The sequence below is a fragment of the Aristolochia californica genome, unplaced genomic scaffold, assembly GCF_029961685.1.
Source record: "Aristolochia californica isolate CCGP_79_NKW_82.1479 unplaced genomic scaffold, dmAriCali1.0.hap1 SCAF_11, whole genome shotgun sequence".
Lineage (NCBI taxonomy): Eukaryota > Viridiplantae > Streptophyta > Magnoliopsida > Piperales > Aristolochiaceae > Aristolochia > Aristolochia californica.
Genome location: NW_027181782.1, coordinates 2,537,225 through 2,548,541, shown reverse-complemented (window position 1 = coordinate 2,548,541; position 11,317 = coordinate 2,537,225). Strand labels below are relative to the sequence as shown.

At 37.4% G+C, this 11,317-nt stretch overlaps 1 protein-coding gene across 2 annotated transcripts; it reads left to right on the top strand.

Moving 5' to 3' along the window:
• The first annotated feature begins 2,756 nt into the window (after positions 1 to 2,756).
• Positions 2,757 to 5,723, top strand: LOC137944112 (probable serine/threonine-protein kinase PBL7). 2 transcript variants are annotated; one of them, XM_068789645.1, is made up of 5 exons: positions 2,757 to 3,175; positions 3,422 to 3,585; positions 4,142 to 4,328; positions 4,422 to 4,801; positions 5,326 to 5,723. In XM_068789645.1, exons 1-5 carry the CDS (start codon positions 2,971 to 2,973, stop codon positions 5,530 to 5,532), a joined length of 1,143 nt encoding a protein of 380 aa, XP_068645746.1. In that variant the 5' UTR covers positions 2,757 to 2,970; the 3' UTR covers positions 5,533 to 5,723. The 2 variants fall into 2 exon arrangements, with proteins under 2 accessions (XP_068645746.1, XP_068645745.1); XM_068789644.1 differs by having other exon boundaries at positions 2,758 to 3,175; positions 4,407 to 4,801; positions 5,326 to 5,722.
• Positions 5,724 to 11,317: the final 5,594 nt, after the last annotated feature.

The following is an 11,317-nucleotide window of genomic DNA, read 5'->3' as shown; positions in this document are numbered from 1 at the left end:
CTCAGTAGAAAGTGAGTCAGTATATGCAGATGTGGATGATGTCCCAGATGATTCTGTAGCAAGCCCTCAGACAAAGGAATATGTTGAACAGAATAGTGCACACCAGTCCGACATATCACAATCCCCTGTTCCAACTCCGATATTGAGAAGATCTTCTCGACCTCATGTGCCTAATAGGAGATACATCAATTATCTACTGTTAACTGATGGAAGAAAACCTGAATGCTATGAAGAGGCATGTCAGACTAAAGATGAGATGAATTCTCTAATCTCCAACCAGACATGGGAACTAGTTGAGTTACCCATAGGGAAGAAGGCCCTCCATAACAAATGGGTGTATCGGGTAAAAGAGGAGCACGATGGCTCTAAGAGATACAAAGCCCGATTGGTTGTCAAAGGATTCCAACAGAAAGAAGGAATCGATTATACTGACATCTTCTCTCCCGTTGTGAAGCTCACCACTATCAGAACAGTGTTGAGCATTGTTGCCATTGAAGATCTCTATCTAGAGCAGTTAGATGTGAAAACTGCGTTTCTTCACGGAGACTTGGATGAGGAGATATATATGCATCAACCAGAAGGTTTCTCAGAGAATATGGTGTGCAAACTCCAAAAGAGCTTATATGGTTTGAAACAGGCTCCAAGACAGTGGTAAAGGAAGTTTGACAGTTTCATGCATAAGGAAGGTTTCCAGAAGTGCAATGCCGATCACTGTTGCTACTTCAAAAGGTACACATCCAGTTATAAAATTTTGCTACTTTATGTCGATGATATGTTAGTAGCTTGTCAAAAGAATTTGACATGAAGGATTTGGGTCCAGCTAAGAAGATTCTCAGAATGCAAATCACAAGAGATAAGCAAAGTGGAGTATTACAATTATCTCAAGCAGAGTACATCACTCGTGTTTTGCAGAGATTCAACATGAGCAATGCCAAACTAGTTGGCACACCCTTGGACAAACACTTATGTCTATCCAAGGATCAGTCTCCTCACACGGAAGAAGAGAGAGAGCTCATGGATAAGGTTCCCTATGCCTCAGCTATTGGTAGTTTGATTTATGCAATGGTTTGTACGAGACCAGATATTGGTCATGCAGTGGGTGTCGTTAGCAGATTTATGTCAAACCCAGGTGAGACCCACTGGAAGGCAGTAAAGTGGTTCTTGATATATCTGTGTGGCACCACAGATAAGTGTTTGCACTTTGGCAAAGGTGAATTGCAAGTGCAAGGGTACACAGATGCAAATTTTGCAACATAAGTTGATCATCGGAGAAGCACCACTGCTTATGTGTTTACCGTGAGCACAACAGTTGTTAGTTGGATGTCGCAGATACAGAAGATTGTTGCATTATCCACCGCTGAAGCTGAATATATAGCTATAACAGAAGCTAGTAAAGAGATGATATGGCTTCAAGGATTGTTAACCGAGCTTGGTTTCGAGCAAAGGATGAATGCCTTGCACAGTGACAGTAAGAGTGCGATACATCTGGGAAAAAATTCTACATTTCATTCTAGAACCAAACACATTGGTCTTCGTTATCATTTCATCAGATCTTTGTTAGAGGATGAGGTGGTAACGCTGAAGAAGATCCAAGGTAACAAGAATCTTGCAGACATGCTAACATAGCCGGTGACTATTGATAAACTGAAGCTATGTTCAGCTTCAATTGGCCTGCAAGAATGAAGAGACCTAGTTAAAGTTGCTGCATTGATATGTGTGAAGACAGATTGATATCAGTATTTAAATGGGAGATTGTTAAGGAATCCCCAAGTTTGAATAGTCAAAGGATATGTAGGGAATTTTTGGTTTTCTTTATGAGGTTGGTGTGTGGAACACTCAACCTCATTAAACCTTACTCTTATTTCATATCTCCCTCCTCCCAATGATTCTATTATCCTGTTGTGAGTTTTCGACAATGTGAGAGAGAAAGAAAAACGAGAGAAACAGAAACAGGTTCGGATTTTTCCGGTGAAGCTCTTTGAATGATTGATTTTCAGAGAGAGAGAAATCTTCGTGCTTCGAGTGAGAAGCTATTGTGCGACCGATACAGTGAGAAACCACTTCCTTTCCCACCAAGACATTGCACCAGAAACAGAGCTTTCTACTTGCCGTCGTTATGTTGCTTCGATGCTGCGTGATTCCTTTCGTTGGGCGTCTCTATCCTCGGTGTAAAGTGAGAGAGACCAGATAAGGAAGAAGGGCATTGTATCCTTAGTGTAGAGGGAGAGAATGAAGGAGAGGAAGAATGAACGCCTCCACCGAGGCGTTGTCTGGTTCGTTTTATTACTGACCGTGTGCTATTTGTTTCGTGTTGTTTCTGACCGGTGTTATTTGGTCGTCGACGAGTCTCAGGATCTTAATACAAGTTACATTGTTCCTTTTACAAATTGTATTTATTTATCTGCAGTGGTAGATTAATATATGGATTATATGGAAAGGAAATTATAAATACTGAACTATATTCCTTATAAAGAATTATCAACAGCAACTGTGGACGTAGCCTGATCTAGGTGAACCACTTAAATCTATGTATTTAATTTTTGTTCCTAGGTATAATTTGATTTGTATAATCGGTGACAAAGGAGACATGTCTTTTTTGTTTAATAGGTGTTTGCCCGGTTGTTCTTTTCGTTTTCTTTCGTGTAATTTAAGCCGTCAAACCACCAAAAATCAAAGATCAACGACAATGAAAGAGGTTATGGAACCGCGTAGTGATTCTTTTTTCCTTATCTTTTCTCCATTTTCTTCTTTGCAGTTAAACATCAGCGCGAGCGAAAATTAATCAACGTTTTCTTTCCATTTTCTTTCCTGTAATTACGTTGTCATTGCTTCCGCGAATGTCCTTCTCCGTGACTCTTCTTGGAAATTCCGCTCCCAAACGTCAACTCCCTGGTTCAATGCCTCCAGCATAAAGCATATAGGGCTCCCCAGACTTGCTCACATTTCATCTGCCGAGAAATTACCGGCGCTATGAGGGGCTTCTTCGCGGCGTTGACCAGCTCGGAGATCTACCAAGGCTGCCGGACGCCGTCGGAGCGCTCGAAATTCTCAGAGAGCTCGTCCGAACCCTGCCTGAGTCCCTCCTCTAGTGCTAGGGAAAGTTACGAAGGATTGAGGACTCCTGACTTGTCGGAGCTGTCCTTCAGAAGCGCCGACAACGAACGCGTAGTGGACGGTGAGTACCCATCTGCAGCTTATGCAGAGAACTGGTCCTCTTTTCGTGGTCTCTGCTTTTCACACGCAAATGATTTCCTACAAACCAAGACAGTAAATGATGGTTTTGATGAAAGCATTATTGGGTAGCAGTAATAATGGTGTTGTTCTTTCTCTGATCCGGTGAAATCACCTTCTCCTAGGATCTGTGTTTAATGTGATAATTTTGTTTGTTGTTGAATACGCACTCACTCTCTCTACGTTTTAGTGAAATTGAAGGGTAACTCCAAAGATGGATTTGAGCCCTTTGCTGCTCAGACTTTTAAATTGCGTGAGCTGGCTGCTGCAACCAAGGATTTCAGTGCTGATTGTCTGCTCCATCAGGGTGGATTTGGTCGAGTTTATAAAGGGAGATTGAAGAGTAATGACCAGGTCAGTTTGGAACAATATCCTGAATTTTTTCTTTTTCTTTTTTTGCTTGTTTAACTGTCATTTCCTTATTAATGGTTCCCGAATAATTTGATATTAGTTAATGTAGCAGTCATAAATACTGGATTCTTTGTTAAGACGATTCATGCTCTTCTATAAAGATGAAATACCGATTTCAGTTTTCACATAATTCTTAAACACTCACGGTACTGTTCATCTTGTTTCCTTCATTTATCTCAAACCAACCTGCCATACTTAGGTCTACCCTACATTTGAGTCTGTTCTATCTCCAAACCCAATTGTACAGCTTTTACTTGAGATGATACCATATGTAGTCTTTCTCTATGAGAAAAAATATTATTTGACATTCTTGGTTTTTCCTTGAGCCTCCTCCTCCTATCCCTCCCCCAAAACGTGGATGCAGCTAACCTTTGTCCCGCCTCCTATCCCCCATATGTTAATTGGACCAACATTGTAATCATTTTTTTTATCGTGTCTTTTCTTTCACCTTGCACCGAAAATCATTTTTGTTTCTCTGTAATTTTCTGTGTCTGAACAGGTTGTGGCCATCAAGCAATTTGCTAATGGATCAGAATGGAACCGGATATTTCTTACTGAAGTGATAATGCAAAGCCTTCTTCATCACCCAAACATTGTTAATTTTGTTGGATATTGTGCTGATGGCGATCAGAAGCTTGTGGTTCACGAGTATATGCCTTTAGGCTCTTTGGAGTATCATCTACATGGTACATTGATTAATAAATAACATTATAATGTTTTATTTCTATCATTTTATTTGTTTTCCACTTGATTGTGCATTGCAGACCTTCTTCCATCAGGTAAAAAACATCTGGATTGGAGCACAAGGATGAAAATAGCAGCTGGTATTGCAAAAGGTCTGGAATTTTTACATGATAAAGCGAACCCCCCTGTCATATTTCGTGCTCTGAAATCCTCAAAAATTTTACTTGGAGAGGATTACCATCCCAAACTTTCTGATTTTGGTCTCGCAAAGCTTGGACCTGTTGGTGGTAACTCCACTGTATCGACAAGGGTGCTAGGAACTTATGGGTATATTGCACCTGAGTATGCTATGTCAGGACAGCTAAGTTTAAGATCAGATATCTTTAACTTTGGTGTTGTACTTTTGGAGATTATTACTGGCAGGAAAGCAATTGACATTTCTAAAGATGCTGTAGAGCCAAGTCTAGTAGCTTGGGTTAGTAAGCGCCATTTCTTTATAGTTTTGCTTCATTTACATTTTTTGTTATTTTTCTGAAACTATGCTTGATTGCATATTCCCACTTGTTTTTTCCTCTTTATTGGCTAAAAATCCTTTTCAGTGTTTTTACAAGAGCTTAGAATTGTTGCAGGAGTCCAAGTTGCGTAGCTGAAAAATCTTTCATTTACTTATATGGTGTCTTCTAACCAAGTTGATGTTCAGTACAATTTTTATTTTATGTAGCTAATTTATATGATGCATTGTCCCTTCTACTGAGCTGGCTCTATCTTCATCCAATTCCAATTTGTCATAGATGAACAAGAAACAGAAGGGACATGAATATATATATACACCAAACTTCTTTTCACCAGAATCAAATAAACATATATTCTCTCCCTTGAGAATGATTTTTGTTCTTTTATCACCTTGATGAACAAGAAATGGATTAATTGCAAATGACTGATTCTGTGATATTATTGCATGATCCTTTGTGAATGCTCCTTCCCCTGGTATGCTTGCAGGCACGACCTTTATTCGAAGATCAAAAGAGCTTTGAACAATTGGCTGACCCGATGCTTCGGGGTCAGTACCCAAAAAGAGGTCTCTATCAGGCACTTACTGTCGCTGATATGTGCCTTCAGGAGCAGCCTGCTGAGAGACCTGCCATAGCTGATGTTGTCACAGCTCTCACTAACATTGCTTCAGATGATGTTGAAGTGTTAAAATAAATCTCAGAACTAACAGGAAGTAGACTCTGAATAGTTTTTGAGTGTTCTATATGTGTTAAATTAATCAGATGATGGCTGGTGCATTTCGCCTTTTCTCTCTTCCTTAATTTGCTTTTTTTCCTTTGTGTACATGTTTGGATCGTTGTTTATGATATTCTACTTAAGCACCATTTTTTTGTTATTATAGGAAAATTAAACAATGGGGAAATCATTTATTTTTTAACAACTTTCTCATGAAAGAATTTGACTATAAAAAAAAAATTCTCTTTATCCGATGTTTTTATGTGTTTTTTTTCCGGTTAGTTTTTCCTATAATGGTTTCTTCTTAGGTACCATTACTGCCCCTGGTTAGAAATTTATATCCCAAGAAAAGTTAGAAATATTTTTCTTAAGGTACACATTTCCAATAAACCTTTAGATTAAATCATATGAGTGCTTTAATAGGAAATTACAAAATTTTAGAAATTTCCAAGAAAAATTAAATGTTAGTGTCTTTTTTCAGGGAAAAAATAGAAATTAATAATCAATCTCATACATTATCATACTTATCCGATAATTTTTTTATAAAATAAAATGTCAAATACAAAGTTACTATGGAAAATTATCTTGTGTTAAAAGTATTATAACATTTATTGTCAAATACTTATTCAAATACAATGACGAAGGAACTTAATACCCTGTCAAAAAATATCACGGGTGGGAAACCATGATGGGCCCTGTAAAAAAATATCACAGTAGGGAAATTATGACAGAGGATATCCTGTAAAAAAAATATCACGGTTGGGAAATCATGATAGAGGAACTTAATACCCTTCAAAAAATATCATGGTTGGGAAACCATGATGGGCCATGAGAAAAAATATCACGGTTGGAAAACCATGACGGAGGAACTTAGTATTGCATCTATCCCCCCCCCCCCCTTGAATTGACCAGTTGGGTATCAAGGAAGAGAGCACCAGCGTAAGGGGGAGTGTTGGAAGATTAAGTGTTAGAGTTTGGGTATAATTAGGACAAATATAATTTATTATAATTGGATTCTACTACCTCACTTTATTATAAATAGAGGTTCATGCCTCTGATTATAACAAGGTCAATGAAGTATTTCTTTTTTTCATAAATTCAACAGTTTTTCGACATATCTTGGCTAGAAAAACTTACCTGGAAAATTATATGATTTTTTGGTAAAAATTTTAGCTAGAAAAGTTTTTTCAGGAAACATAGATATTAATAGTTCCTGAAACTAATGGTCCCTCAAGACATATTTCTACTAGAAATATTTTTTTAACATTTCCCATAAACAACACTAACAAAGCCTTAGAGTATTGAAAATTCATTTTCTCATCTCTTCAACTTTTAAAGAAACAAGAGGAATTGTGCACGAAATTTTCTTCTCTCCTAAAACTAGCAAGCACAAAGGCCAAAAGATTTTTGGCTAAGGAAAAATATCCATTTGCATTTTTTTTCTAGGATTTCCTATTGTCACCATAGCATTATTATCAGTTCTAGTCTCAAGAGTGCCAGATACAAGCAATATCTTCTTGTTTCTTGTATTTTACTTATTGAGAAACGACTTTAAAGCAAAAAAAGCTAAATATGTAAAATCAATTTAAATAATTGTGTAAACTTTTATATAGTAAAAAACATTTATAAGAATTTATAATTACTGTCATAAATTTTTTATTTTGAAAATTTTCTTCGTTGTTTACTTAATATTCAGAGAAGTTTTTCAAGTGTTTCTATTATGATTTTTAATTTAGTATTTCCTATAATATTATTTACTATGTTTTCCATTTCTTATTTTATTTCATGTTTCCATCCTACTTCAATAACTTTGTAAATGTATTTGAAGTCTAAGGACATGAGAGAGAGTCACATGAGGTCAATGGCCTAGATGGGGATGGGGGGCTCCTACTTTAAACCTCAAATATATCGACCATGACCTCAACAATGGCCTCACTCAAGCAAAGCAACAAGAAGCAACCCAAGACAAAGGAGTGTAAAAGTAAAATTGATAGCTTGTATGTTTGAGGGACCACAAAGGAGACATGAATAATACACCCTTCATGACATTATTTTGAAGAAAAGAAGGTTAGATTAAAATAGAAACTCTTCAAATTACTTCGAAGTGACAATGGTCGAGAATTTGTGAATCAAAGTTTGAAAGAATATCTAGATGATCATGGTATTACTCATCAAACTACTTGTCCGTACACTCCTCAGCAAAATGGGGTTGCAGAGCGAAAGAACCGCCACCTTCTTGAGGTTGTTCGTGGTTCCTTGTTTGAAGCTCATTTGTTGGCTAGTTACTAGGTTAAAGTCATCACAATTGTAGCTTATCTTATCAACCGAATACCCTCGATTACATTTCAATTTAGGACTCCCTTGAGTGTTTTTCATAAAACCATAAGTTCACCTCGTGTGTCGAATATGCCACCTAGAGTTTTTGGGTGTGTAGCCTTTGTTCACCTCCATAAAGCCATTGGGAAATAAATTGGAACCCTGAGCTCTCAAGTATGTTTTTGTTGGTTATGCTCAAATTAAAAAAGGTTATCGTTGTTATCATCCTCCCTCTCGCAAATTGTATGTCACTCTTGATGTGGTATTTCACGAAGATAACATGTATTATTCTACTCCTGAGTCTTCAATACAAGGAGAGAACAGGATTGAATTGAAGACCCTTAATCATCATTTGGACACCTTGGATACTACAAGTGGTGAATATTCAGATTACAGGAGTGAATATCGAAATGATACAAATGAGCATGATTCACTGGATGGAGACAAACAAGACCAGATGGAAATGATGCAACCAGAGTCTCAACCGACATCTTCCCCCCTTCATAGTGTACCAGTGGATCATATGCTTTTTGAGTCCAAGTCCATGTCTAAGCCTCAGGTAAGTTCCGAAACTCAACTAAGAGTGCTACCTCATTGAACCACAAGAGGAAAACCTAAAGTCAATTATGAACCTCTTCTCACCTCTAAATTTCAGTATCCCATGCTTAATTTTGTGTCTTGTGGTTATGGACCCAATAGTGAGTTGAGTCAGGTTGAGTCAATTACCCTGACTGAGTTAGATATGTAGCCATTTAGTTTATTTTCATGTTAAATGCCATGTAGGGGCAAAATTATAATTCTTTCTGGAACCTTGTGGTCATTAGCCCTATTTAAGGTACGTCATGGAAGGAAATGAGGAAGCAGAAAGTTACCAAGGATTTGTGTTCTCCTCAACGAACCAGGGTCGGCGTTCCCCTGGAACCCAAGGTGCAAGACTCCCTTTGACGAGCCTGGTTATCCATCGCCATTCAATCGATTTCCACTCCTTGTTCTTCCCTACGATTCTTCTCTTCTTCTTTCTCTTCTTCAAGTTTCCCTGCGAATCGTATTGTGGAAATCTGGGACCATATCACTTATCATATATTGTCAAAGATAAATGAAGTATTTGTGAATCAATTATCTACTATATCTATTCCTAATAGTGTACAAGAAACCTTGAAAAATCCTAAGTGGAAAGAAGCTATGAATGAAGAAATGAGGTCCCTCCAAAAGAATTCAACATGGGAAGTGGTTGACCTAACTATAAAAAATAAACCATTTGGATGCAAGTGGGTATTTACCATCAAATATAAAATCGATGGCACCATTGAAAGGTTCAAAGCAAGGCTTTTCACCAAAGGATATACACAAACCTACAAGATCGATTACATGGAGACATTTGCACCAGTGGCCAAAATCAATATTGTTTTGATTCTACTATCTCTGGCTGTGAATCTTGATTGACCCTTACATCAATTTGATGTTAAAAATGCATTTTTTCACGGAGATCTCCAAGAAGAAGTATATATGGAATTACCTCTTGGATATATTATGCAAACCAAAGGATGCAAACAAATATGTAAAGTGAGGAAATCCTAATGTGGTTTGAAGCAGTCCCCGAGGGCGTGGTTTGGAAGATTCACAAATCTTATGAAATCTATCAGATACAAGCAAAGCAACTCAGATCATACTCTCTTCCTGAAATCTAACAAGGAGGCAATCACAACTCTTATTGTATATGTTGATGATATGATAGTAACAAGGAATGATCTAGAAGAAAAGAAGGCATTGCAAAGTCATCTTGCCAGAGAATTTGAAATGAAATATCTTGGTTACTTAAAAATATTTTCTTGGTATTGAAGTGTCAAAATCGAAGGAAGGAATTTTTCTATCTCAACGAAAATATGTTTTGGACTTGTTGAAGGAAACTGGTATGACAACGTGTAGTCCAGATAGTACCCCATTGAAGAAAATCTAAAACTGGGAACACATTCAAATCAAGTTCCTGCTAACAAGGAACATTATCATTTACTAGTCGGGAGGTTAATGTCTCTTGCACATACCAGACCAAATTTAGCTTATGTATTAAGTGTGGTTAGGCAATTTATGCACTCTCCAAGTGAAGAACATATGAATGTCGTCAACCGTATCCTACGCTACTTGAAATCATCACTAGGAAAAATAATTTTATTTAAAAATGAGGCAACTTGAAAATTGAAGGTTATACCGATGCTGATTGGGCTGGGTCAATAGAGGACCGACGATCTACATCTGGATACTTTACATTTGTAGGTGGAAATTTGGTCACTTGGAGAAGTAAGAAACAAGAGGCGGTGGCTAGATCGTATGCTGAAGCCGAATACAGGGGAATGGCCAAGGCAATATGTGAATTATTATGGATGAAAAATCTGATACAAGAACTACATATTGAGCAGACAAGTCCTATGAAATTATATTGTGACAGTAAGGCAGCATGTGATATTGCCCACAACCCAATCCAGTATGATAAACCTAAACATGTTGAAATTGATAGACACTTTATTCAAGAAAAGTTAGAAGCAAGAATCATTGAAGTCCCTCATGTTCGGTCTCAGGATCAACTTGCCGATGTGCTGACCAAGGCAGTGTCTTACCGAGCCTTTAACAATTGTCTCGACAAGTTGGGCATGAGTGATATCTATGCACCAACTTGAGGGGAGTGTTGAGATTTCCTCTAAGCTTTCTTCCCTTAAGAAGGAATCCTGTAAATATTCTGTAAATCTTATAATTATGTAAATTGTTTGTAACACCCATAATCACTCGTAATCTTCCCATGTATAGTCTGTAAAATGGCTATTTAAGTCGACAATGTAAATGAGAATACACACTGAAATTGAAGTCTTATTTTCGACTAGGTTCAAACATACCCGGAGGGATTTCGCGACGACGGCTTCATGTCAGAAATGAGCCATGCAGGAAAACCTTTGTTCCCCATAGAAGCCAATAGCAAAACCGTAAGAAGCTGGTAAGCCTCACTTAACGAGAAATTAAAAATCGGAAAATGAGACATTTGGGCCTCAAATTGACGAAAAATAAATAAATTTGGGCCTAAAATTGCAAAATGCGATCAAAGTTTTAAAATACTGCAAGGCCCATGTGGCCTACCGTACTCGTCCCTTTAGAACCCTATTAAATTTCAAACACTTAACAAGAAATCATAATTAAGGGTGACACCAAGTCAAACCGTTCGAGCTCCCTTGAAAAAACTCAGTTCAATTCAGTTTTTATTTGAATTCAACTCGAGCTCAAACTTGAAATAAAGCTCGCTAAAGATAGTAAGCTAAGTTCGAGATTTTCCAAGTTTAACTTGTTAACTCATGAGTCGACTCGTTAGTATAGATTTTTTACAAAAATACATTTTACTTTAATTGCTCTCGTCAGTTTCTTGATGATTGATCTTATTTGTCTCAAACCTCAAAAATGATCTGTC

Bases quoted from the DNA above. Each gene is read 5' to 3' on its own strand.
- LOC137944112 (XM_068789644.1), top strand. From the start codon at position 2,971: ATGAGGGGCTTCTTCGCGGCGTTGACCAGCTCGGAGATCTACCAAGGC. The intron at 3,586-4,141 runs GTCAGTTTGGAA...GTGTCTGAACAG, and splicing joins GATTGAAGAGTAATGACCAG to GTTGTGGCCATCAAGCAATT. The intron at 4,802-5,325 runs GTTAGTAAGCGC...GTATGCTTGCAG, and splicing joins AGCCAAGTCTAGTAGCTTGG to GCACGACCTTTATTCGAAGA.